Here is a 27,295-nt window from a genome sequence, read left to right as displayed (position 1 = left end):
CTTTACTTTCTACTCTCTGCGCTACTGAAAAATACATATAGATAGCAGCAATTGCATTTAAATGGTGGAAGAGAGGGTGCATTTTTCCCCTCAGAGGATCGGTTTGAAAGCAGAGCTGATGAGCTTGTGAAATAGCTTATATTTTTGTTGCAAAACTCCTAAGAGTTCACATCTAAATTATTGTCTACTTTAAAAACAAATACATGTAGCGTATTCATAAGCATATATGTGCAATGGTATATAAGAATACACACACAAAAGTATAGATAGCCATTTATTTTTAAAGGGCTATCTAAATTCAGTCCCAATGTACAGTAGTTTCATCTCCTTCCATTGCTGAGGATGTTAAACCAGGAAGGCAAGAAGGTTAGTGGAATTACACAAACTGTCGCAATTCGTCTGCCTAGTTCTACAACTAGTGCGATTTCAGAGTGGGATCAAAACTTCATCCATCACCTAATTTGCTGATTCAGGACTGCACTTTTAGGAAGAAATACAAAGAGGGGTTGTGAACACGGGAAAGGTCTGCAGTCAGTTGTTTGGAAGCAGGGATGTGTCTGGTTCAGAGGAGGGGAAAAAAAAAAGGGGGGGGGGATAGTATTTTCCAGTTAAAGTTAGGCTGGAGTACGTTAGCGATGACTGGACACCTTAGTCTTTTGCACTGGTATGTAAACTATATTTGAACTTTTGCTCCTGTGAAATGTGAAGGAAATAAGGCCCTCTGCGAGCTGAAGCGGACCGGCCGGGTAAGTTTCGCTTTCATCCTCTGCCGGGGCCTGGGTTAGTACTAATGAAGAGATGTGGAAATGACCGGAGGAGAAATACCTATCGCTGGAAGGTCCCCACGTGTAATCCGTGGGGGTTTGCCTGCCTGGGGGGAGCAGGGTCGGGCCCCTGAGCCCCTTGGGTGGCTGAGGCCAGCTTTTCTCCGAGGGAAACGTTTTTTCCTCCTATAAATCCCTCTTCGTATAACTCGACCTGCCGGCTCAAGCCACACCAGTCCCCGTGTCTCTCGGCCTCATCTGAGTGCCCTGGGGCCGGTGGCTCAGCAGCCGCTGCGGATGCGCTGGCACCCGTGGGAGCCCGGTACGAGCTCCGTCTCCCTGCTGAAACACCAAGCAGCCACCTGACGCCCTGTCCCGACGGGAGCCGACACAAGCACCCAGCCTCGCAGCAGCCTGCACCCTCGCCCCCAACAGCCAGCGAAGCCCACCCCGGCAGCACGGCCCTCCCACCCCGGGGGTGCAGCCGGTGCGTGGCGGGGCCGGGGGGTGCAGCACTTACCCGAGCAGGATCTGGCCTTGCTTCGCGGCTTGGGGGTGAAGCTGGACGCGGGGCCCCCCAGGAAGCTGCCTGGGTGGAAGAGGCTGCTGCTGTAGTCGTGGGCAGCCGGCACGTAGGAGGGGTAGGTGGGGATGGGGTGGTGGGTGGAGGGCTGGGCCCCCATGCTGGTGAGGCTGCTTCTCAGCGGGCTGGCGCTTTCCATCTTCATCCCTTCCGACAGCGACACTTGGTACTTGATGCTGTCTTTGTCCTCTTGCCGGGCCCCGGCGGAGGACGAAGGGGAGGCGGCGCTGGTGGAGTTGGGGTCCGGGGACACTTCCTTGGGAGGGGTCGGGGGGAAGCCGAAGAGGTGGGAGCCGGAGTGCGAGGCCGGGGTGAGCGAAGATACGGAGGCGGTGCTGGATGTGCTGCTGCCGGGGTACACCGAAATGGCCCCGGGTGCTCCAGCCGCCGAGGGGTGCAGGGGTGTCTTGGTGAAGGGGTTGACGGTCCAGGGGTTGTGGTGATGGGCAGACAGTGCCGCCTTGCTACTGTCCAGCCAAGGGATCCCGGGGCTGTGGATAAGATGAGGCCGGCACATCTGACTCCCGGTCAGGCGGGCTGTAGAAACACAAGAGCGTTTGGGATCAGCGTGGGGGCAGCTCAGCGCGGGGGAGCCCCCCAGACCCCGGCCCGGGCAGCCCCTCAGCCTGTGGGCAGCCGGCAGGGAGCCGGCCACGGGGAATCTCATAACCCGCAGAAGAGCCGCCAGCCTGGCGCGACGGCCCCTTCACCCCGTCCCCTCCGAGGGAGATGCCCGCCAGCCCAGCGAGAAAGAGCGATGGGCAGCAGGAAGGGGACCCAGGCACCCGGGGCAGGACCCAGGCACCCCCTCCTTTCCTCCCACCCCACCCCTGGGAGCAAGCAGCAAACCCCTTTCTGCTCTGTCTTCTGAGCTGCTGCAACGCGCTCTCTTCGGCTCCTAAAACCACCCCAAATAAAATCCGTCGCCGATTTGAACCGGTTTGCGTTTTGCATCCGGGAAGTAGCCGTGTCTTGAGAAGTTTTAGCCCGTGCGCACACTATTTCCCCTTCCTCTCTCACCTCCCCCCCTTTCTTTCCCTACCCTCCGCCAGTCCTGGGTTATCCCGAGGGTTAAAACCCACCCGTACCCCCCCTTTCTATCCCGTCTCCTTAGATCTCCTTTCTCCCCGGCGCCGACACACCGAGGCGGCCCCGAGCGAAACTCCCGGGCTGCGCGTCGGACACCGGCCGGGCCGCACGGCGGGGCCGGGGCAGCGCAGGCGGCGGGCGGGGCCGGGCCGGGCCGGGCCGGGGGGCCAAGGAGGGCAGCGGGTGCTCATTTACCGTGTGCCTGGCTGTAGGAGACCCTGGCCCGGGCATGGGCGGAATTGGCATAGTAGGGGTTGCCCTGGGAATCCAGGTGATTGAAGAAGACGTCGACTTCATCCGGAGGTAGGAGCTGCGCTGGTTCCATGTAGTTGTGAGCCAGTCCGGGATGGTGGCTCTCGGGGTGCTGCCCGTTGAGCACGGCGTGGTGGGCCATCCAGCGAGGCTGGTCCGTGGCCACCTCCATGGCCTCGGGCCTCCCCTCCCACCCACCCCCGGATCAAGAGCAGCGGCGCTCAGCGGGGGGTGGGGTGGTGCTGCCCGGGGGGTGGCTCTTGGCGCTGCCGGTGGGTTTTAGGAGATGGGGTGGCTTTTCTTAAAAAGAAAACCGTCGAATTAGTAGATTGCGCCCTCGGAAGGGTGGGGGAGGACCCCCGGAGTCAGCGTGTCCCTCTGTCAACACGCGGGTGGCGGAGGCAGGTCCAGGGAAGCGCCGGGGGAGCACCTGTAGGGAGAGACGGGCGGGTTAGCGGCTCGGCGAGCCCCGGGGTGCGCTCCCGGCGCGCCGGCTCCCGGCCGGCTCGTTTTCCCAGCGATAAATGGATGGGGAGGGGGAAGCAGAGCCCCTCCCCCTTCCAAAAATATCCTCTCCCCCAAAGTCCTCGTCTTGCGCCCTCCCTGCTCATTGCCCCACAAAATAAACAGAGATCCCATTTCAAACTCTTTACCAAAAAAAAAAAAAAAAAAGGCAAAAAGCTTCCTTCTTTTTTCCCCCCGCTCTCGCTACAAACGTCAACAGGAGTTCTTCCAGCTGGCTTCAAAAGCGGGGTAAAAAAGAAAGAACGGCAGATCTAATACAGCGTAGTTCTAGCAAGAACTCCGACTGACACAAAAGGAAAAGGAAGGGGAGAAAGAAGGAGGGGGGGGGGAGAGAAGGAGAAGAGCGAGAAGGGTGTTTAGCGAAAGCAGCGAGTGCGCCCTGGCAGCGGCGCGGCGCCCCCCCCGCGCCCCACACTTACCCGGCGCGGGAGGCTGGGTGCCTCCGCGGGGTGGGTGACGATGGATGCCGACTTGGAGGATGCGAGTGCCGCGAAGAGGGGGAGAAAGGAGGGGGGGGGGAGGAAAAAAAAGCAAAAAAAAAAGGGAGGGGGGGAAAGGCAGAGCGAGCGCGGGAGGAGGAGAGGAGGCTGGATGGAGGGTGCTACTCAGATGGCAAAGCCGCTGCTCTGGCCGGCTCGGTCCCATCCCCGCGCATCCTATATGAGCGCTGGCGCCAGCTGGCCGCGGCGCCGCAGACGGGCCGGGGCGCGCAGGGCCGGCGGCCGGGCCAGCCAATCCCGCCGCCCCACACCGCCCCCAACCGCACCCCCGGCCCCAAACGGAGCCGGCCCGGGGGGGGAGCGCGGCGCAGACCCCCTCCTCCGCCCCCCTTCTCCCGCCCGCAGCATCCTCGCCCGGCAGCGCCGTGGGGGCTTTCCCCGCCTGGGCGCTGCACGCCCCTGCGGGGCGGGGACGGCAAAATAGGGGGGTCCCGCCGGCGTATGCGGGAATGCGGGGGGGGGGGGGGTGAGGGGGCCGGGGCGGGCGGGCGAGCGAGGACGGAGTGCGGGAAGGGCTCTGCGACTGGGGCCGGCTCCGTTGGGTGCTGCCCGGCCGCGGAGCCGTAGCTCCCAGCGTCGCCGGCGGGATGCCTGGGGCTCGGGGGGATGGAAATCGGCACCGGGGAGGTAAATACGCGACAACCCCCTAAATGGGGCACAGCAGCCGAGAGCGGGACAAACCCCAGCGTGGTCGTTCCCATCACGTTAGTTTAAAATAACTGTCTGAATCGGGGGAGAAAAAAAAGAAGGGGGGGTGGGGAAGAAAAGAAAACAAATAAACGCGAGGCTCCGCGCCGGCCCCGGGGACCGGTAGGGCGAGGAGGGCCCGGGCAGCGGGGCTGCTCCCCTCTGCCGCGCCGGGCAGGCTGCGGGGCACGGGGACCCTGCCCGGCCCCCTGGTCTGCGGCGCCCGGGCCGGGGTCTGCTGGCGGCTGCGCCCGGGCAGGCCCGGGGAGCCCAGCCGGGGCAGGAAGGCGCCTGGGGACTCGCCTCAGCCTCCCCGATGGGGCCGCGGCGCCGGAACCCCGTTTTTTCCCCTTCGCCCCCTCTTTAAAAAACAAAAACAATTCGGGTTTAATGTTTGCAGTTACTGCTGTGCTTTGGGCCGGGGAGGAGAGGTGCAGCCCGAATCAACAGGCGTTTTATGCGGAGTTTGCGGCGCTGCTCGGCAGCAGCCCGGGCGCGGGTCGGGCCCTGCCACCCCCAAAGGTGCAGGGAAACCCACCCGCTTCTGGGGCGGAAAATAATAATAATAATAATAATAATAATGAGAAAGTCACTACCGACCCCCCCTGACCGCGGCCGGGCGCTGCTGCAGGTCCCATTTCCCAGGCGCTCCCCTCCCATCACTCAACCGCGGCTTTCGGGGGATGAAGGGAAGCGACCGTCGCGACCCCTTAAACCTCGAGCTGGAGGCAGGGCAGGGAAACCGCTCCTCTCCCGGGGAGTGGGGCAGGGGGCGGCGGAGAGCGGCCTCTCCGCTCGCCGGGCTCCGGCCGCGGCTCGCCCCCGACGGCGCGGCTGGGGCAGGGGCCGCGGGAGCCGGGCGGTGCCGGGCCCCACCGGGGAGATGCCGGCGGGGGGGTGTCCGGCGGCCCTGAGGATGCGGCTGCTGCCCCGGGGGCCGCCCCCCTGGCGGACAGCGCTGGGGGCTGAGAGCCGGAGTCGGCCTCCCCCGGCCCGGCCGCCCCAGTCACTACGACGCCGGGGCTCTGACGTCACCCGTCACTGCCAAATTCGCCAGGAAATGAACTTTTTTTTTTTTTAATAATAACAATAATAATAATAATGATGACGGTAATAATAATAAAACTCCCTTTCCTCGCTGCGGAGCCCGTCTGGCCGCTGCGGAGCCCTAACTATTCCCCCACCACCTCCCTCTAGTCACCCCAAAACTCCCCCCAGGGGGACCCCCAGCGCAGCCCCTCGGGGGGACCCACAGCGCAGCCCGGCGGGGCGAGGAGGCGAGGGCCGGGCTGGGGGCGCCGGCACTGCTCCCCCCGCCTCCCCGCATCCTTTCCTCTGCCGACCTCCTGCACCCAAAGCCCGGGTCGCCCCGCTCGCTCCCCCCGGCCCCTGCCCTCGGGGCTGCGTGGCGGCGCCAGGACCGCGGCGCCCCTCGCCCCCCTCTGCCGCCGGGGGGTCGCAAGCGGCGGGTCGGGCGGCAGCTCCTCCGTCAGCTGCCGGGCGCGGAAGGGGCGGCGGAGCCGGCTTCTCCCGGGACGGGCTGGTTGGCCTGGGCAGGCCGGGGACAGGCGCTGGGCCAGGCTTGGTGGGAGAGGGGCCGGGGCTGAGGAGGACAAGTGCCCCCCGCGCTGCCGAGCTGCCTGCCCTCGGCGGAGCGTGCTTGGGCGCCTTAGGCCGGAGGTGCCAGGGAGGAAAGGGAAACAAAGCAAACAACAAAAAAAAAAAGTTAAAAGGCAGAGAGAAAACCAAGCGAGCTTTCTAAAAATCCGGCTTCTCCCCTCCGAAGAGATTTTCTTTCTACACGCACCACCCCCACCCCCGTCAAAATCACCCAAATATCCCCCCAAAACGGATTTTTTTTTTAATTTTTTTTTTTTAAAAGAAGGATGAGTATTAAATGAGCCCGGGCGTTTGCAGGTAGGTCCCCTCGGCGCCCTGTTCGACCCACAGCCCGGAGGCTGCCGGAGCCGGAGCGCGCCGTGCCCAGGGGGTCCCTCCCGCTGCAGCAGGGCGGCAGGCGGCCGCGATCACCTCGGCTCCCGGACGGCGGCAAGACCCAGCGCCTAGGTACGCCCGTATTAATTAATACAGATGTTTTAATTATTGTCCGCCTGCCATCAGCACGGGGCCGCGATTTTTTTTTGTGTGTGTGGGGGTGAGTGGGGTGGGCTGTTTGTTTTAGGCAGGTGATAAAATCACAGTTAACGAGCTGATAATTCGCTCGTGTTTGTTTTAAAAGACAAATTGTAAAGATTAATCAGGCGGCTTGATTTATGGCGAGGCAGACCCCGGCGCTGCCCGGCCAGGGCTCCCTGAAGCCCCCGTCTCGGGTTACCCGGGGGCCGGCAAGCGAAACAAAACAAAAGGGGCGAGCGGGCAGCGGCGGCGGCTCCGGCCGAGCTGCCTCGGGCCGGGCCCCCTCCCCGGCGCCGCCCGCCTCGGGCCGGGGGGTCCGGCCGCCCCCTTCCCGCCGCCGGGGTGCTGGCACCGCGGACGGCGCCTCTCCGCGCACCCGCCTCTCGCCTTTGGCACCCCATCCCCCACCCCCCCATTAAAATCCTTTGTAAAATAAATGACCCCTGCAGCAGGGATGAACGATTTCTGCTGAGGGAGCGGTTTAATTCCGTGGCTGAGCTGGGAGATTTCCTAGCCAGCCGGCTCGCAGGATTTTACCTTTTTTTTTTTTTAATTATGTTATGTTATTTTATTTTATATTTTATTTTATTCCCGCCATGTCCCATTCCCCGCTGCCTGCGTTTGACGAACCGGCTCCGGTCTCGGCTGCTAAATGCCGCGGCGGCACGGCTGGGGTTTTTAATTGAATTAACGCACCCAGCGGGAACATCAGCAACCCGCGCTGGCTGCTGCCGGCGAGCGGCTTAGCTCCGCTCCGCAGCCCGCTGACACGGCTGGTTAGGCAGCTCTCCCCGCAATCTGCTGCCGAACCCCCGGGGAGAGGGTCCGGCCGGGCCGGGGGCGCGCCCTACTCCTGCACCCCGCTCCTCGCCAGCCCCTTTCCGCCTCCTCTCTCCCTGCCTTTCCCCCTTTTTTTTTTTCCCTTTCAAAAAACCGGCTCCGGTTTATTAACTTTATTTTGTTATTACCGTTGCAATTTTTTTCTTTTTTTTTTTTTTTTAATAAGGGAGCTTTCCCAAATCTGGAAGCACAACTGGTTATTTTGATTTGATTGACAAGTGATGTCATATCGTTAAGGGAGGTGGGAGACGACAACATGTTTTAGCAACAGTTAGTAGCGCCATGTGATGGAGTTGACACCTATGACTGGGCAGAGGCGAAGGCAGAAAACAAATACCCCCGGCCGTGCGCGCCATCTATTTACGCGCCCGGAGTGGGGTGTCTTCCCCCCCCTCCTTTTTTTTTTTTATCCCCTGATCCTGGGTGCTTGGACCTGGGAAAAAGTGTACCTGAGGAATCGGGGCTGGGCTGCTGGGGACCCCCAGTCCCCGGGGCACTTTCCTCCGAGATCCCCCTTCCCCGGGTGCGCCCAGCATCCCCCTCCTCCCGGGCCCATGCTCCCTCCCGCCTCTCGGTGAACGGAGACCCCGGGGGTCGAGACCTCCCGGGGCGCCCGTGCAGCATCTCCCCCCAGGCCCCCCTCCGCGCTCTGCCTCGAAGTGTGCAACCCGTGGCGGCCGCAAGCAGGGAGGGCAGGAAAAACTGCGGGAAAAGAAAAAGAGGGAGAGGAGCGCTCAGCCCCGCGCCGGGCCGCGGTACTCACGGCCGCCGGGTGATGTGCGAGCCCCGGGGCGGGCCGGGGAAGGGGGCTGCCCGCCGGCGAGGAGGGGGCTGGGAGGGCCGCCGGCGGGCTGTGGGCGTACCGCTCCCACCTCCCCGCCCCGCCGGGGCCGCGGCAGGTAACGAGCAGCCCCTGGTGCAGCGGCTCCCGTCCGCCCGCCGCCCGCAGGTAGGAGCCCCGCGCCCCCCCGGGCGGCCAGCCCCGGCCGCGGCGAGCAGCCCCCCCGCCCCCCAGCCTCGGGTTTATTTCCTTGGATGTGATTTTTTGGGGGAAGTGAAGTTCTTGCTTTCTGCCTCCTTTTCGGTGTTTTCCTCCCTTTGGTCTTGTCTCCGCTTTGCTTTTCTTCTCCCCCGACCCCCCCCCGTTCCGCGTTACTAGCACATATTAATGGCTGCTAATAGGGTTATAAAATGACTCGGTTACCTCTTAACCACAGCACCCTATTTAAGCTGCATTAAAAAAAAAAAAAAAAAAAAAAAAAAAAGAGCGAGAGAGCAAGAAAGAAAAGAGAGACAGCTCCTCGGGGAATAAATCACGGAATACTTAATTTTTGGGGTTTGTTTTGTTTTTTAAAAAAATACTATAGGAGCCTCCTTGCTATTCTCCGACCTCGCAGATGATTTCTGCGGGGTCTGCCCTCCACCGTGGGAACCCTCCATCCCAGCCTCCCTCCCTCCTTGCCCGCTCCCGCACACGCCTTCACCTGTGCTTTGTCCTCAGTTTGCCCGGTGACCGCCACCCCCCGCACACCCCGGCTCGCTCGGCTCCAACTAAAAGGGAGGAAAAGCCTCAAGTCGATGCCAGGCTGCCCACAAAAACGTCTTTTGTGCAAGTTCCCAAAGAAAAACGCGTGCGGGGTGCGAGGGGGGGAGTTGCACACGCACAGCTTTGTCCAGAAAAAGGTATAAGCATTATTTTCAGGCGCTGCCAGAACAGATTTCGTTCGCAGGAGCTCGCTTTAATATTTTTTTTTTCCTCGCAAGGTTATTTCGGGCGCAGCTGTTGCAGGAGGGAGGAAAGAGGCCGATCCCGCAGGTTTGGTTTGTTTCTCCGCAGGCAAAACTTGGCTGGGGAGGGCTCGAGCCCGGACCGGGGAGCGGGGCTCGTCTCACACCCGGCACCGGCACCGCCCCCGGCTGCCCCCACCGCCCCCGGCCCAGTCGCCACTGCCCTTCCCCTGCGCGCCGCGGGGCTGCAACCAGGCCGGGGTTTAGACTTCCGAGAAAAAAAAAAAATACGTTTAATAAAGATGCTCCGTGCTCTGGGGGAGAACAATCCCCGCGACTGAAACCTGCACCCCCTTAGTGAAATCGCTTTTCTTATTGAAATCGCCTCAAATCCAGGCAGGATCCGCTCCTGGTTGCTTTTATTATATTTTTTTTTCTTGCCTTCCAGCCACAGCACCCCAAAGCAAAAGGAGGATAAAGAGAGGAACTTTGCACATACAACAACAACAAAACAAAACAAAACAAAAAAATGAAAGGAAAGAGAGAGGGTGTGAAAGAGCCCGCGGAGAGGAGCGGCCCGTTCCCGATGTGGCTGGGTAATTTTAAATCATGCAAAGCCCCGTAAAGCTGCCGCACGGGACTGGGACCGGGAGGACTCCCCAGCAGGCAGGTGCAGGGGAGCGGGGCCGGGCCCTGCCGGCTTTCCGGAGCAGAATAAACCCTCGCATCTTTCTTTTCTTTTTTTTTTTTTTTTTTTTTTTTTTAATGCCCAAATCTGCCAACAATGGGAGCGAGGAAGATAGGATGTGGCTGCGGGGAGGGGGCGCGGGGCTCTGCACACCCTGTCTCCGGGAAGTGTCTGCCTGGCCGCCCTGGGTGAAATGCAACTTTCCAAGATGGAGATTTAAATAATTACCCCGGTGACAAGGGGGAGGGGGGAACAAAACCAAACACCAAAACCAACAAACAGACAAACCTCAAACCCAAACGCGGCCCGGCAGCCCCGCTCCCCGCAGGGTGCCGGTGCGGGGAGCGCAGCGGGTGCGCCCCAGCCGCCGGGCAGAGCCGGCCGAGCCCCGCGCTGCACCGGGCTCAGCCCGGCCCCGGCCCCGGCCGGGCGGCAGGAGGCGGCCCGGGGATGTCCGGCCATGCCGGGGGCATTTTTTCGTTCTTTACAAAACCCTGCCTGGTTTGTCCCCAGGGGAAACTGCCCCGAGCGATGCGCTCCGGCGGCGGAACCCGCATCCCGCTGCGCTGCGGCGGCGGAGCCGCGGTGCCGGTACGGCAGCCCCCGAGCCGCGCAGCCGCATCTCCTTACCTTGCCTTTCGCCCGTCCTCGTTTTTCTTTCAGTTTTCTGCCCGTTGCCTGGAAAAGGCCGGTTCTCCTCCTCCGCGGGGCCGCTCCGCGGGCTGGAGAGGGGGCGCCGGCCGTGGGGAGCCTCCCCCGCCTGCCTGCGCCAGGAGCGGCGGCTCTGCCGCGGGCGGTGGGTGCGCGCAGCCCGGCGGAGGGGCTGCCCGAGGTGCGCGCCGCTTAAAACTGGCAGCAGTTTTCGAGCTGAGCCTTTTTTTTTTTCCTCTCTCTCTCTTCCCTCCTTCCCCCTTCCCTTCCTCCCTCCCTCCCTCCCTCCCTCTCTTTTCCTCTCTCCCTTCTTTCCCTCCCCTTCTCTCTCTCACTCTCCTGCATTCAAGGATGGCACAGCGAGCCACTGTGTATTTATGTACATAATAAGACAGCTCGTCCCCTCCACTTCATTTGCATCATTACAATATCTGTACAAGCACATCACATTGTCTGTTGCTTGCACCTTTTGTTACGGTTGCTGTCACAGTCTACGCGACTTGACTTTCATATTTTAAATGAATTGATATTATACCAACAGCACACACATCCCAGGCGCTGGGAAGCGGGGCTCTGGCGCACCGGGCGCCGCAGCCCCAGCCCCAGCCTCTCCCGAGCCGCTCACTTCTTCCACCGGATCCCGCGGAAGGTGGGGTGGGGGGAGCCGCTTAGTAGGATCATTTATTCGTATAAATTATTCCTGTTCGTATTAGTTTTGTTTCCACTCCCCAGTGAAGCAGATGTTTTGGGGGTTTGGATTTTGGAGATTTTTTTTTTTCGTTTTTTCACTGGCCAGCCTGGCTTCTGTATAACGTCGTGCTGCTTCTCCCCCCTTTTCCTTCCCAAACTCAGCCTTTCGGGCTATGCACCTGCACGTAAGAGAGGCAGCAGAGAAGCTGGAAGAGGCGCAAGCAGATATTTTGTGACGCGTCGTTGTTATAGCTAGGAAAGAAACGGTAGATACATATTTCGTAGACCACTAGGAAATTCAGCAGAACGAATGTTTTTGGAAACCTTTGCGCTCCCCAGCCCCGTCTTGGCAGTCCTCACCTGCTGGGTATTTTGCTCCCGGTGCGTGTGTGAGCGAGACTGGGGGAGATGCCCGCGCCAAGCGTCCGGTGCCGGGATGGGGTGGCGGGCGCCGGGGCCGGCCGCGGGGAGCCGCGCCGCGGGGGGCCGTAGGGGCCGCGCCGAGGCGCCGCGGGGCGCGGCGCGATTCTCCCGAGGGGGCAGACGAGACCCCCGCCCGGGGCTGCGGGAGAACCATAGTAATGGAGAGAGACAAAGGCCGGACCGTCCGGCGGGGGCCCTGCGGGAGCGGGGGAACGAAATACGGTTCAGGAAGGGAAGGAGAAAAGTTTCGCGGGAGAAGAATTATCATCATAATGGAGGTAAAAATGTGAGCAGGGGAAAGGAGGGGGGGAGGGAATCCTATTCTGCTGGCATTTTCTGTCTTTGTGATATGGTTCGGGGGAAAAAAGGTCCTTGATATGCGGCAGATAATTCTTATCAGCACCACGCAGCCCATTTCCAAAGTAAGTGTTTTAATTACTCCTCCTGTATTACCCTTCATCCTCTGAGAGGAGATACATCACCAGATTTATGCAGGGGAAAAAATACAAAAGAATGCGGTATTAAAATATATACATATATATATATCCCACTCTTTTTTTCCCTTGTGCCCAGGAAGAGGAGACGCTGTCGCCAGCCGCGCCCTGGGATCGCCCCTGCACGGAACGACTCTCCAACGAGGGACCATCGCTCAGGCGGAAAAACCGACGGGCCGAGCGGGGTTCGGAGCCTGCGGGTGTCACCCCGAGCGGGGGCACAGGGGAGGCCCGGCCCGGGGGTGCGGCCGGCGGGGGCGCGGGGCTGCCCGCCCGAGCTCGCCGCGCTGCTGCCTGCCCATCGGCCGGGCTGTCCCGGGGCCAGGGTCACCCCTCCAAGTGCCACCAGAGGCATTTGAGGGCGGGGGGCTGCGATTTTCCCCTCACGCCCGCTGGAAGAGAAGAATGTTTTCCTCTGCTGTTTAGCTTTCCTGCTAGATATCATCTCAAAGTCTGGGAGGAAGGGGGGACCGTGCTCTGCTCTCTTCCACGGTAACAACCATATTCTGCATATTGAAAAATATGATAGACAGTGAGGAAGGAGCTTTTTTTTTTCCCCCTTAAAAAAAAAAAACACCAACCTTTTCAATATTGATTCAACAAAAAAGAGAGGGAGAGAATTTAAAAAGAGAAGAAGCAGCACCAGCAGCAAGGAGAATATAGGCTCAGCAGCTCTCCAGGTTCGCTTCCTTATTATTACTATCCAGGGGTAATTTTTCATCTCTGCTAGCTAATCTTTGTTCCTTGTGAAGATAATGAATAGCCCAATCCTTATCTCCTGGGCTCCTGGAGGCTGCTGGAGAATGGGGTTGAACAGGGTTGAAAATTGGTTCCAAAGTGCTGCTGAATAAATGGTGTTCCTTATCTCTCGCTTCCAGATTATCGGAACCCTTTCAAAACTCACACAACAAATACAGCCACCGCATCTAATGCATCATTTACCAGAGCAGATCTCCGCGTTTGATCGGCAGATAGGCAAAATCTATGTATTACTTGCTTTACTTAGTATGCATGGACGCTGGGCTGCTGTGCATGCGGGGTGCCCCCGGCCGGGCCTGGGACACCCCCGAGACTCTGAGCACACGCAGGTCTTTGCAGTGGACTCTGTGGAGTGACGAGAGTGTCCCCTGCCTGTCCCTGACCCAGAGGAGCAGGGTGGGACAGCAACTCACCTTGCAAGGTTGCTGCATGCTTGGAAATTTGGGGTTGCTCTGCTGGGGAGCTGGTGCATTTGCAGGGAGAGGGGAATAGGTGCGAGCATCATCCTGGGCACCCCAGGCACCCCCTTGCACTTACATTCACTCCTGCACCCACAGGCGCATTAGCCTGCGCTCATGAGTTGTTGCTGCTCCAGAGGTGCTGAGCTCTGGCTGCATGGCAGCATCCCTGCCCCACCCCCATTCCCCACCCCCCCGAAAACTGTTTTTAGGCTTAGCTGTGCCCTAGTCCTGCCCCAGCCTTCAGCAGTCTCAGGGTCCATCTTGAACAGTCTGGTAAAACCTCCTAGTGCTGCCCCAGGCTTGTCCCCCCAAATCCTGGCAGCCCAGCCATGGAGCCCAGATGTCCCTTGGGTCCTCCAGGGGCTGAGGCCAGCCCCCAGCCCTTCCCATCGGGTGCTGGGTGGTCCCCTCCACATCCCACTGACGGGCAGAACAGGGCACCTGGGGCAGCTTAAATCTGGGGAGCAACTAGTGACCCTGGGGGAGAAAAATAAAGAAATAAACCCCACAGAAAAGGAGTCCTTCTTTGCTTCTGGAGTTTGTGTGAAGCCTGTCCCTTCCAGCTCAGGGCAATATCAGGTTTTCCTTTTTCATTTTCTTTCTTTCCTTTCCTTTTCTTTTTCTTTTTCCTTTCCTTTTTCTTTTTCTTTTTTCTTTTTCTTTTTCTTTTTTTCTTTTTCTTTCTTTCCTTCTTTCCTTCTTTCCTTCTTTTCCCACTAGGTTTTCTGGTTTCTTATTCTCTTTTTTTTTTTTCCCCAGAAAAATACATCTGCGTAACGCAAATGCTTCCCAGCCCGGCTGTGCAGCCACCAGCTCCAGAGCAGGAGATCCCCCAACCCAGAGCTGGGGACAGATGTCCCTTTCCCCAGCAGTGCCTGAGCTTGTCCCCAGGTCCCAAACAAGATGGTATTTTATTTTGCTCCACCACAGTATACCCCTACATCCCCAGGACTGCCCTGGACCCCCAGCCCAGGGACAGCAATGAGATTCTGGATTGGTGACAGGACATCCACAGTGTCCCAGTCCCCTCTGCCTGTCCAGCAAAGCTCATCCCTCCCCTGCCTGGAAAGGGAGAGAAACTTCCATGGGAAGTTGCAGGCAAGCAGCAGCCCCAGCCAGCCCCTGCCCGTCTCAAGAGTTTTGCAAATGTTCAACTTGTACTAATTTTTTTATGGCTGTATTCATAGTTGTTCCCTGTAAAAAATGGACCTGTGTTAGTTTATTAATAACCTAAACATTACGTATTAAAGACCTATGAGTGACACAAGATGACAAAAAGCTGTATTTTTCCAATATACACAAGCACACATTTAATAACCTTCTATTGCATCTCAGCTAGGCCTTCTCTCTGATGGTTCCCATGGCAACTGAGATAAAAAAGCAGCCATTTTCCATATCTCTATGAAAGTCTATTATATTGCAGGATTAGTTCATCTTCTGCTAAGGTCAAACACAAAGTCATACAACCTGAAATATTTAGAATCCATGTACATTCATTTTTTTATATGCCCTTTCATTTTCCACAAAAGACTGGGCTCCTCTGAGGTTTTATTCCCCAGAAAATGCTAAGCAAAGCAATAAAAAAATCATGATTAGCAGCTGATGAAAAGTTCAATTGTTTTTTTTTTTCCTCCCCCCCAGGTTTCTTTTTCCCCTTTAAAAAAAAAAAAAAAAAAAAGAAGAAGAAGAAAACCACCACACTATTGTTGGGCAGATAGTGCGTTCCCCATTTATCTCTATCAGCAGCCGTGATTGCAGCCGATACCGGCCGCCTAATTGGGCTGGGAGCAATTTGCAGGCGGACGGCGTCACCTTCTGGCTAAGGCGGGTGAGACAGCGGCGGTGCAGGGTCAGGCCCGGGGAGGGGTGCGGAGCCCCCCCCCTCCGTTTTAGCATCCCCCAGCCTGCGCACCGGGCTGGCACTGCGGGATGTGACCCGGGCGCCCCCCAGGGCAGGGACCCCAGGGGCGCGCAGCTCCGGGGCAGCAGCGCTCAGCTCTGCGCCGCTTCGGGAGAATTAATATCATCTCGCTCTACACGCTTGCAAACGTTTCAGGAGTCCGTATCTGCTTATTCCTGCCATGATTAAACATTTTTATTTATTAGTGTGTCATGAGGAGGTGCTCAAAGTCTTTCACCTGAAAATTGCAGCTATTGCATGCTTGCAAAAAAAAAATATGCATTGAACACATCCGAGTCGCTCCTGCCAGCCCCCATCTCCAGCACAGCGTGGAGAGGGAAAGCAAAGTCACTTTTCTTTTTTTTTTTATGAAGGAGTTGGCAACGTATTTCAGCTGGGTTTTGGTGACACCTCGAAATGCAATAAAATAAAACCTGGGCAGCCTTCGGACAGTTTGAATGGTGATAATGTATTGTCGCCTATGACATGAAGAACTATGGCTCACTCTTTTTCCAAGGTCACTCCTGAAAACCTGGAAAATCAGGGCAGAGAATCTGTGCATGTGGCTGGCCACACTTGTGGCTTTGTTCATGGGTACCTGCTGCAATGTGACATTTACTCCAGCCTTTTTTTATGTGGAAAAATAGAGGCTTTGGAAATACAGGGGAGAAGTTCATCAGTGGCAGGAGGATTGAAGAATTATTTTTGTCCTTCTTTTCCCTGTCCCTCCATCCCCTGGGGGCTCCACAGGGACATCCCAGTGGCTCTGGCCACGCTGTTGGAGCAGACTGGGGTGGGCCGGGCATAGGGTTAGCAGGGATGGTGTACACCAGGCTACCCCTGGAGAAGACCTGCACCTGCTGCAGAGAGGTGGAGTGGGAGTAGGGAATAAAAGCCAGCGCAGGCAAAGCCAAATCCCAGTCCTTGCCCCCCGTCTCCCACTACCTCATCTTCCCCCAGCTTGGGTGAGGTGGGTGACACAGGGCACACACCTGCACGGTGTTGCCAGAGGTCAGCATGTACCCAAAGGTGTTTTTAATAAGCTGTTTGCAGGTAGGTGTTGTACAGTAGTGCCGTGCCCCCCTCCCAAAAACGGGCAGCAGCCTCTGGTCTCGGGAGCACTCCTGGGAGGGGGATGCCAGGGTGGCTTCCCCACCTGGGGGCACCCACTCACCTGGGGCACCTGTGCACCCATAAAAGCCCCCACCTGCACCCTGCACCTCCTTTTGGTCTCTGCCTCCTTTTCCTTCTTTTGGTGAAAGGCAGATAGCTGCATTTTTAGGGCTAATGCAAAGCTATTTCAAAACCTTGGATCCTGGGTTCTGGAGGTTTGTTGTTGGTTTTCTTTTTTTTTTTAAAGGTGGCTTTATATGTATTCTGGGATTTGGAGGTTTGCTGTTGGTGTTTGGTTTTTTGTTTGTGGTTGTTTTTTTTTTTTTTTTTAAAGGTGGCTATGTATTGCTAGTCTTGGGATTTGTACTAAGGAGAAGAAGGCTGAAAGTGTGCCCTGAGCTGAAAGCTTGAAGGAGGAGTTCAGAGCATCACCAAACCATGTAGGTGGGTTTCTTTTTTAAGTCTTATGGTATCTTTCCTTCCCTACTTCATCCTTGCTATACCAGGCAGCAGCTGACATGGTGTTTGCATGTCTGAGGTCTGCAGCTCTGAGGAAGCCTCGAGAAATCTAGGAGTAGCTATGCCCTCCAACCAAAATAGGGTGCTCCCCTGCCTAGGGTGCTAGCACCGTCTTGTTGGGGTGGTGGCATTGGTCTTCTCTCCTTCATAGCTCTGGCGTTCTTTGAAATCTGCTGCTGGGTGTAGGTAGAGGCTGAGCTGTGGTGGTGCTGATAGTGTGGGTGCTATGGGAAGCTGTGATGGAGCTCGTTGAGAGGATCCCGGTCCTCCAGCAAGTGGGGATGTTTGTGTGCCAGTGCCCACTGGGGCTGCCGGGAACTCCAAGGAGCCATGCTGGGTGTATTGAGTACTGTTCAAACCCAGCACGGAGCAAGAAACCACGTCCCCCTTGGGCTGCAAATACTGAGATTGTTTTGTTTCCACTGGCTGGTTACTGCTAGGGGAAGCCTGGAGTCATGTGGGGCTGCTGTCATGTGGCTTTTTGCAGGAGCAGGGTGGCTGCTTGTGCCTGGGAGGAAGGGGCTCCTTCCAACCCTGGGGGCTCGGGGCCGGTGGTGCCACTGAGGGGATGCTCTCTGCTCCCTCTCCCCAGAGAGCCCGGCGCCGTGTGGTTTGGGATTCAGGGCAGTGGCGAAATGCCCCAGTTTGGCCCCCAGTTGTTTTTCTGTGTCTCAGTGACATCTGGTGTGTTGCTGCGAGTTCCCAGAAAGAGGCCCTGATGGAGGATGTCAGGGTAGAAAGAAAGGAGCTGACCTTGCTATTAAAAGGCAACAGAAATGGAAATGTTTCAGGCTGTTTCTAGTAGACGTCTCTGGGAAGAAAATCTCCTTGCTCTGTTCCATCAGACCCTTGTGGGCAGCTTTTCTCTGCTAATTGTTCGCTTGATACTGCACTGGAGATGCTTAATTCATCCTCACCCCCACTGCTGCATGTGAAAAGATCTTGGGGAGTTTGAGAAGGATTTAAGTCCTACTGATTCCTTGCGACTTTGTGCGTTCCTGGTCTTACAGTGACACCAACAGCCCCAATGCTCTTGGATCAAAGATGATTGTCTCGAGTGGGAAGAGTCTGGGGCCAGATCCTGCTCTGAGTCTGGAGTAATCCCATTGAATCCAGCCCCGCATTCCCAGCAGTACCTCTTTAAAGAGAATTTCTTGCAAATCTCTGATCCTTGCTCCAAGCAGGGTCCTATGGAGGAAGGAAACCTTGTCATCACATGGATGCTCCCGTGATGGGGGAGAACTGGAGTAATTATTGAGATTAGTGAGAATAAGCTTTGCTTACAGCCTGAGATGAATGAATGTTTTAAACCCTCCTGGCTTTTTGGCTGAGATCAAATGTGGCATCAGTTTAACATCTGTATCCTTTATCTGGGCACTGGGAAGACTAACCGCTAACCTTTCTTGATGCAGGGTGTGAACTTGATTTAAAAGGGCTTCCTTGCAACTTCCCGCCCCCCCCAGCTGTGCGATCCTGCTAGGTGATACTGTGGAGAGCAGGGGCTGCTCTGTCTGCCTGGAAGGGAAGTGGAGGAGGAAGAGGAGGAGAATATGGTAGGCTGTGCTGGATATTTGGAGAATGATGAGAGCGGTGTGTGTGAAATGTGGCTGGGAGTGGGCCTGTGTGCTTGAGGCCAGTGTGGGCACAGTGACAGCAGGCAGCTATTGGGATTGAGATGTACGGATAATCCCTGCTGACCACAGAGCCATCGGCTGCCCCAGTTTGGTCTCCTCTGAGCTGTTGCCTGCTGAGCCACGGCTGACAGCATATCTCAGAAAACCCAAACGGTATATCTGCTGCAAAGGCATAAATCATCCCAGGTGCCATCTACCTGTGTCACAAACTGCTGGTCCTGCTTTGTCCTGGGAAGTGCGAAGCTGGGAGCGAGCTGACAGCCACGTTCACCCACTGCGGGTGGTGGAGGGGGCTTGGTAGCAGCCATGAGAGCTAATGCTTTAAACGATTAGCACAAGGAGCACGGGCAGCTGCTATTGACTTCAGCCAAGGTGCTCCCATTGTTCAGGCCAGTGTTTTCCACCCACTGTCTGTGGAGGCATCAGTGGGGCTGTGGTGGTGGTATGCATCGATGAAGCACTTCCCAGAAGCTGTGGGCACAGAGCAGGGACAGCTGAAGGCTTTCTGAACTCTGCCTTCAAATGTTTTTTGGTGATGAAAGTGGCTGTTTCCTCGGGGCGAAGGCACCTGACCTGGCTTGTTGAACATCATCTCCTCTTGCCCACCCTGGCTCTGGGGTGCCATGTATGGGTGGACTGTGCCTGGGCTAGTGGCCCCTGATGCCATGGCAGCAGCCAAAGCTCAGCAGTGAGGCTGGTGTGGCCCAAATGGGGAAAACTGGGTGGCTGTGTCCAGTGCAGGAGCTTGGAGCTGCTCTCCTTGGGGTTTTCTGCATCCTCGGTGCATTTAGTCTGTACTGGGATGAAGGCAGCAGCTTCACCTTCCCCATTGCTTTCTCTTGGCATGTTGTTCCGTTCCTTCAGTCCTTAATGGTGACAAGCCCCTGAGCAAAAGAGCACCTAATAGCTTTTTCTACCCAACAGAGAGGGGAGATGGTACCTAATAGAGCCCAGGAGCCTTTTTCCCCCTCGGGGGCCAGGCCTGGGGCTTGTTTGAGCAAACCAGCCCGGGCTGGTTCTGCCCGTCCTTGCAAAGTGAACCCCGTGGGTGTCAGAAGGAGGTTTTGTTTGCTGGGCTAGAGAAAGTGAACCACAACCTGAGAGCAGGGCTGGAGCCCAGCGTACCCACCACCCTCTGGCAAGTGGCACGCAAAGGGCAGAGCCACATCCTGCACCCCTGGTCCTCTAAGCCCCCGTACATCTGGGCAGCCCCTCAAAGCGCATTGCTCCAGCCCCACACGGGCAGCTCTCAGGTCAGTGGGGGTATGCGATGCCCATACCCGGAGGGTCTCCAGGAAGGTCCTCTCTCCTTTCAGAGACTAAGCTGGTGCTGGCAGGCAGTGGATAGTCTTTGACTACTATGGGCTCTTAAGACCTGCTGGAGCATCTGGTCGAGCCACTGTTGGGGACAGGATATTGCAGTGGGGGATATTGGAGCTGGTCCACCAGCCGGTTCCTGTGTTGTGTGGATGTGTAATGCACACCGGCACAGTATATGCTGTGCAGAGTGTGTGACTGTGGGTGCAGTATTTATTTAGGTGTTGAAGGTGAAATGAATCTCTGCCACTTCCCTCTGGGCTGAATCTTTACCTGCTTCCCCAGCTGAAAGCCAACACTGCTTCTCTGGAGCATGGGAACCTCCTCCCAGTATGGTGAGTGGATGCATGTTTCCCAGACTTTAGCAGAAAACCCTTTTTCCCCTCCATCCCCTAATGAAACATGCAGTCCCCACTACCCATCTTCCCACTCTTGCCTTCATTTCCAAAAGCTGGTGGGGCTGCCACTACTCTGCCCCTTTCCCTTGTTTTTCCCATCTGTTTTGGAGCCCAGTGGGTGGCTCTGGACAGAAACCTGCCCAGCCCACAGAAGCCATAGAAATGCTTCCTATGGGGCTGATAAGAGCAGGGTGGGGCTTTTTGAGGGTTTTTTTTGCCAGAACCCAAAATAGCCATTTACAGTGCAACAGGCACGTCACCACCAAGTCAGCTTGACACAGTAACTGCAAATCCTTCTGGGTGGAGATGCCCTGGAGGAGGCAGCCAGGCTGCTGCTCTTCACCAGTGTGCACAGGTGAACTGGGAACAACCGAGCTGGGATCGATGGGGCCATAGGGAGCACCTCTCAAAGCAGTGCTTTCCTTAACCCATTGATCTCAACCCTTGCCTGCTGGGCTGTTCTGAAGGCTCCAAAACAAAGCCCATCCTTCATTTGGGAACGTGGCTGTATTTTTTTGGACAAATGAAGGGATTTCTTCATAAATCACTTTTTCAACAAATTAAGAGGGAAGAGAAGGGGAGGAAAGGAAACCCCCCAGCCCTTGTCTTGGTGGCTTGTCATGCCTGCATTTAATTGACAGACCTTGTTATTAATGTTTTCCAGCCGCCTCTCATCCAGGGCTCAAGCCTCCCTTTTAAAGCCCTGTCATGTTAAAAATTGACATGTGTTGACTTTGGCCTGGGAGAAGCTGGGCCCTGGCTGTAGGTAGGAACTGCATGTGTTTAGTCTGGCTTACGTTTTATTTTCCCCTTTCATCAAATTAGTTCAGCTGTATTTTTTTTCTGAAGGAAAGAAAAGAAAAGAAAAACTGTTTGACAATCTGAGGCTCTGGGTTAGAATTGCAGCATTGCGTTAAAACAACAAAAAATAGCTTACAAATGTGGGCTGCGGTGGGCCGGGTGGAGATGGGGCCACCAGAGCAGGGATGGGAAAAGCCACTGCAAGGAAACACCATCTCCAAGGAGGCACACAGAGATTCCTCCTGCAACCCTTCAGACCCGGATATTTGTTTATTTGATTTATTCCGGTTAGGGTAGTTGCATTCAGCCTTGCTAAAATTAGTGCTGTCCTGACTACATCAGGTTTTTTTCCACCTCCTCCTAGCGCAGCCTGTGCAGCAGCCTTGCTGCGGGTACCCAAGTAGTCCACCCTAAAGCTCAGCCAGGGATGTGCTTCAAGCCCATAGGGTGAGTGCCAGGTTGAACTGGGGCTGGAAAGCCAAGGAAATCCTGCTTCTTGCCCACTAAGTGCCTGAGATTAGGAACTACATGGCACATTTCATTGGGATCACAGTTAAGATCCAAACCGCATCCATCAGGGATGCTCCTGCCCACAAATGTGGAGTGGAGGAGCTCCCACACACCAGGGAGAGCATGTCCTGCTCCTGCTACCCTAGGGTTTTACCCACACACCTTAGTGCCTTGCTGTGGGAATCATCTGCCCCTGGCTCCTGGTGTGTTCTCCCCAGGTGCTTCAGGGTTAAATGCACCTGAAATGTCAGCAGGGCTCATCGAACATATAGGAGGCTTCCCGAGCCCCAAGTCACCGCGGACCAGGGAAGCACCAGCTGTTGTTTTGGTGCCAAATGGAAAGAAATAGTTGAAACCTCAGGAAGTTACTAATGTGCTCGTGTCGCCATCCTGCCTGTACTGAACCCAACCCTGCTCTGCCCAGGGCGGATGACAGACACCAGCCTGGGGCTGGAAACAGTGAGGGGGAAAAACCCAGACGGGGCTCCCAGGAGGCTGCATGGGGGTAAGGGAGGACTCTACTCCCACCCACTCAGGAGCATGGCAGTGGCATGTCCCCATGCTGCCATTGGGGTTTCTCCTGCAGTGCCTGTGGACATGGGAGCAATGGGGCTCAGCATCTGCTGCTTGGTTGATGCCATATTCACACACAGCTAGTGTCAATCCTGCAAGAGGTGACCGCCTCGTCGTACCCAAACAGCGCAAGTGAAGTGGAAACGGGCAGAGAAGGATCTTCATTTAACCTGGGGCACGTTTGGGACAACCTGTCAACCTGTCTTTGCCTCCTGAAAGGTCTCACGGTGGGTGCTGACTTAACATCTCCCTTTGTAGCAATTCCCATGCACCCTTTTTTCTGTATCTTGTGACGATGTTTCTGTGGGATGGCCACCACACAGCCTTGTATCCTCAGTGCCCACCAGGTGCAGTGCCAGACCCCAACATCCTGGCAGCCCTGGGACCCTCAGTCTGGATTAGCCCCCTGTTTTTTGGTTGTATGGACAGACAAGAACAGGTCCCATCCCCACCTGCGCCACAGGTGTCACTGTAAAAAGAAGCAGGGGGGGTGGGGGGGGTGGAGGGTTCCTGCCTCCCTGATGGACCCACAATGAAATAGTTGCACCCAGGGAAGCATAGAGAGATTTGGCACCAAGACATCCTCTCCCCGCAGCTTCAGTCCCTTTCCGAAGGGCCTGGCTGGGCAGCATGCCTATACATAGAATCATACATGCAAGGACCCGGCCCCTCATGGGGAGGCTGAAATATTTTCTAACAGCTACTTTTGTAATATTAGCAAAATCAAAGCAAAACGTGTCAAAATTCCCATTAAGACACATTTAACTTCCCTTGTTTCAAGACAAAGTGCCTTTGCCTGGAGGCAGGTTTCGGGTTTGCTGTGTGGCCGTGGGAGACTATTGGATTACAGGCAGCACAGAGCCAGATTTTGCTCTCTTCAGGGTAAAGGCTTTTTCTAATCGGGATCAGTTTAATTCTGTTATCTGAATTATTAGCTTGGCTCTGTTTCTGGCCTGTGCAGGAAAGAGATGAGGGAAAGGAGCCTGTTGCTGGAGGAGGGGAGTTGAGCAGGGAGAGGGTCCGAAGCCCAAAGGGCAGAGCCTCTCCCTGCCTGGGACCTGCTCTTTGCAACTGCAAAACCCCTGTGTTTGTTTGCTAGGTGATGATGGATGGTGGAAGATGTGAAGGCCTCAGAGGGCTTTACAGCTACAGATTAAGCCTCAACACATGGCTCTGCCATCGATGAGCATCAACCTGATTTACTGATGGGGAAACTGAGGCATGAGGCAGAGACCAGGGATGCGGAGCTGTGGTGCTGGCAGCGCTGGGCTGCCCTTGCCAGCAGAGAGGTAAGATGGATTCCTTATTAAACAGTAGGAAACAGAAAAATCCCTCCTTTCCTCCTGGAAAAAACAGCATCTCTGCATCCTGGCTCATGTGTCAGGGGAGGCTGTTTGGCCTTACCACATCCTTGCTTTGAAAAGTATACTTTTTTCCCCCTTCCCTTTCTTCCACCCCCCTCACCAAGAGTGAGGGTGTGTATGGAAATTTGAAGGTAGCATTTCCCGTGTTTCTCTCCTCCAACATCCTCACTCTCCATGTCATGAGTCCTGTCTGTGGTTCTCAATGCTTGTGCTCCAGACACACACAGTGCTGTTGCTTTCAGCCCCGGCTCCCCAGGGAGCATTTTGGCTGTTTAACCTGCTCGGAGGGCACCAGGCAGCAGCAGTTACCCACCAAGTTAGTTATTACTTGTATTGCTGGTGGCATCATAAGGAGAGTGTGATGGGGTGTGTGAGCGTGGTGGTGGTGAGAAGGGCTTGGTGAAGGGGCTGGGCAATGCATCCTGCATCCTGGGTGGTGACCAAGGTCTGGGATACCTGCACCTCTGAACGGGATGCAATCAGGCTGGACTGAGCATCAAAGGAAAGCTGGTGCTTGTTCTCAGAGGGAGTAGCCGGCTCTGCTTGCATGTTCCCAGGTGGTCCCTCAAAATGAGGGGGAAGTTGCTATAGCACGAGGATGATCCCAGTTTTGTTTCACCCATGCAGATCAGGGGTGAGGGAGCCTCACTTCAGCCCATGAGCTGGATACCTGCTTGTCCAAAGGTGGCACCAAGACACCTAAAATGAGAGGGTGCAGGCACAGATGGTGTGGTCAGGATTAGCCAGGCCACTGAGGCACAGTTGGGGTGGCTGAGGCTTACAGGAGCATGCAAGGACTCCAGTGCATCTGATTTAAGTGGGTGAGCAAGTCCGCAGGCAAAAGCACCAGGCATGGAGTGATGCTGGGTCTGAGCTGCATGGGTGAGTGCAGGCAGTGCAACAAGGATGGTCCAGTGTCTCCTGCTATTGTGCAAGGAAGAGGCAGAAATAAGGTGCGTGGTGAAGCCACTGCTTGGAGTGAGCATCTGGGAGTCCAGACCCCATCTGAAAAAGGGAAAAGAGAATTGCTTCCAGCTGCCAGTAAGGAGAGGCAAGTATGTGAGGAGAGGGGCTGGTCAGGCGATTGCTGGGTTAGCTGGTGGGAGTGCAAGCAGTCCTGCAGCTGGGCTGGCTGGTGGACTCACCCACAATGGGCACCCTTGGGAGACCCCAGGCTTTCTCCTGTGTTCCTAACATCTGCCCTGCAGCTGGAGTACTGACTAGTGCTGAAGAGCACTTCCAGAGCAAGAGACTGAAAAAAGCAGCATAACGTCCTTTCCATCATGTTAATGGGATCGTGGTTTCTCGGGTGCGTTTACCCTGGGGTAAGAGGTAACCCAATGAGGCAATCACCATCCAGTGGCAGTAAGACACCTCTGCTTAATAAATTCTCTGCTTTTTGATTATGCTCAGGCTGTGGTCATTCAGAGGTTTGAGCCCAGGTAGGACTGAGATGTGTTGGCAGAACTGGAGAAAATAGATGAGTTGCAAAATACCTGGGGAGACCTTAGCAGATCTACCACTGAGTTGTCTTACTGAGTTTTTATAAGATTTCTTCAACACCTGTGAAAAACAAGAGAGACCTTGCTGGTATGTGAAGGGTCTTCAAACCATTAGATTTGGGGACAAAAAAGCTGCTTGTTCCCTGGCTGGTCCAGTCCTGGGGTGGGAGCAGGGAGATCCAGCACAGGGCAGGGGGATGACATGAACAGCACTGGGTCTGGCTCATTGGTGGTGGGGAATCTGTGACTGAACCCATGTGGGTCAGCACGTAGGGGTCCCACATGTGGCAGAGCTCAGTTCCAAGGGCATGGAGACTGATGTGATGGTTTTGGCTTTGTTCCTTGCTGGCACAATCAATCTTCTTCAGGAGATGCTCTCTGCTCAGTATTTCTGACATTATCTCATCCCCACTGTAAAGTGCAAGCTGAAGAAGTGTCCCAGTACTTCAGTTTTCAGCCATATAAGCCCTGAGCATCTTTGAAGCCTTGGCTCCATGTTTCCCTTTGCATCCATGTTTCCTCCCTGATGAGCAGCTGTTGCACAGAGAAGCCAGCCTGTGTCTTCGCTGTCCTGCCCCTGCAAGGTGCTCCCTTCCCCATGATGACCTGTTTTGGTCTGTGGAGACCTTTAGGTTCCCTGTGTCGGAGATTATCCCTTTCCTCCTAAATCAGGAGCTGATGGTTGCATGTCTGAGTCCAGGAACACAGCAGTCCTGGAGTCCTCTTTCCTCGGCCTCCTTAATTTGATGGAGTCAACATGCTGGCTCTTTTGCTGGGCCCAAAATTTTTCTGAAGAAGGTAATTTTGAGGGAATACTGCTCTGGGGTGTGCTAGTTGGCCTTTGGGGTTGTGCTGTGTTTTTTAAGGTTGTTGAGGGTTGTGAGATGTGATGCCAATATGTGGTTTGATGTTGAGTCAATGTTTCTTTGGGTCACTGCTGTGGGCTTCTGCTATGGAGCTGCTGGAGCTAGTGTCCAGAATGCGTGGTGCCAGTTGGGCTGGTGCCTCTTTGAACAACTTCTGCAACATTTTCCAGCTCAGTCCATGTATCCTGAGGTCCCTTTCCCTCTTCTAGAAAGAAGCCAAGGAGATGGGAGGTGGTGTGAGCTCAGGTCATGGGAGCTTTCACCCTCTGGCATGAGCCACTGAACCTGGGTGACAGGGATGGCTCTTCCCAGGGCTATCAGCTGGGACAGCCCACAGCCACCCTCAGCAGCTGGCCAATGTCTCCATTGTGCTGCCATGTCTGCAGCTCCCATCCAGGCGTTTCATGATGTGCTACCACCCACCCATGTGAGAGAGACCTTCTCCCAGCTGCTTATGCCGGCTCTCTTCAGCCCAGGGTGCCTCACCAAAATAGCTGCTATGGAAAGAGGTTTGTTGTCTTTTTCTTTTCCTTTATTCTTTTTTTCTTCCTGTGCTCAAACTTCCCCAGACCTCCTCAGAAGGCTCTGGCATATCATCCTACAGATGTGGCATAGAAGCCCTGGTTGCAAAATATATCCGGCATGGCAGTTGGTAGTGTTGTGCAATCTCCATCAACTTACGGAAACCACTGTGAGATACTATTAAAGAGAGACCCCGGCCCCATCCATCACTCCAGCCGCAGTCACGTGTCCCGCTGTCAGGCAGAAGGGCACAGGCAGGCAGTGCAGGGGCTGTAGGCACCAGGCGAGCTTTCCCTTGCACTGGGTGCTCTTGTGCAGGAGCAGATGGGATATGACCTGTCTTCCGGCACCCTTTGCTGTTCAGACTGGATCTGTGGCATTGCCACTTATGCCCTACCATTGAATATTCCTTTTCAGTGTTTGTCAGTGCTGCTGGTTTCATGCCAGTGGTCAAAATCTGGGTGACTGAATGGCCATGCAAAGCTCAGTGGGGAAACATGGCAGAGATGATGGTTATAGTAGCTCTGAGAGGCCGGACGTGGGATGGGAGCATGAAAGCCGCTGTTCAGATCATCACACTGTTTCTTAACCCAGCAGAGCTCTGTGGCCCAGGCTGTCCCCTGTGGCAGTCAGTGCAGTGTGCTCAGTCGGACTGTCCTAGCATGGGACAGCCTGTGCCGCCATACCTGACAACAGCAAGCATGTGTAAGAAGGAGCTGTTGCAGTTGGAGACCTTAGGTATGTCCCTTGCCAGAGAGGGATGATGCAGGTCAAAGGATGCTGTAAGGACTCAAAGCAAGAGGAGGGCAGGGGATTACAGGTGTTTTCAGGAACAAAAGCATCCATGCTGTTCCCACACAGCTGGTTGGCTTTTCCCACTAAAAAGGAACCTGCTGGATGAGCAACACCAAATGTGGAGCAGGACTCTACCTACCCAGGTGCAGAGAGGCTCCTAGAGGCAATGGCTGGGCTGGTGTTGGGGCAGCCCCCTCCCATCCTTCATTGC

At 55.9% G+C, this 27,295-nt stretch overlaps 1 protein-coding gene and 1 long non-coding RNA gene across 9 annotated transcripts in view; one reads left to right on the top strand and one right to left on the bottom strand.

Moving 5' to 3' along the window:
- GATA2 (GATA binding protein 2) overlaps nt 1-3,732 on the bottom strand; it is an 11,958-nt gene extending 8,226 nt beyond the window's left edge. For 2 of the 5 annotated variants that reach the window (XM_080385415.1, XM_080385416.1), the window contains exons 1-3: nt 3,633-3,732; nt 2,632-3,118; nt 1,285-1,884 (exon numbers count right to left, since the gene is read on the bottom strand). In XM_080385415.1, coding sequence (XP_080241541.1) covers nt 1,285-1,884; nt 2,632-2,860 — 829 coding nt within the window. In that variant the 5' untranslated portion in view covers nt 2,861-3,118; nt 3,633-3,732. Of the gene's footprint in view, nt 1-1,284; nt 1,885-2,196; nt 2,332-2,429; nt 2,547-2,631; nt 3,119-3,632 lie in introns of those variants that run through there. The other 3 variants (XM_080385419.1, XM_080385418.1, XM_080385417.1) reach the window with 3 other exon arrangements.
- Nucleotides 2,613-27,295, top strand: LOC308063022. 4 transcript variants are annotated; one of them, XR_013927819.1, is made up of 6 exons: nt 2,613-2,739; nt 6,318-6,467; nt 8,878-9,059; nt 9,141-9,192; nt 9,553-9,700; nt 12,130-27,295. It is a non-coding gene; the product is annotated as an uncharacterized lncRNA (long non-coding RNA). The 4 variants fall into 4 exon arrangements; XR_013927820.1 differs by having other exon boundaries at nt 9,141-9,700; XR_013927821.1 differs by having other exon boundaries at nt 8,878-9,700.

This window comes from Falco punctatus (assembly GCF_963210335.1).
Source record: "Falco punctatus genome assembly, chromosome: 4".
Classification (NCBI taxonomy): domain Eukaryota; kingdom Metazoa; phylum Chordata; class Aves; order Falconiformes; family Falconidae; genus Falco; species Falco punctatus.
Note: the sequence above shows the minus strand (reverse complement) of the source record. Positions and strands in the feature narration are given on the sequence as shown.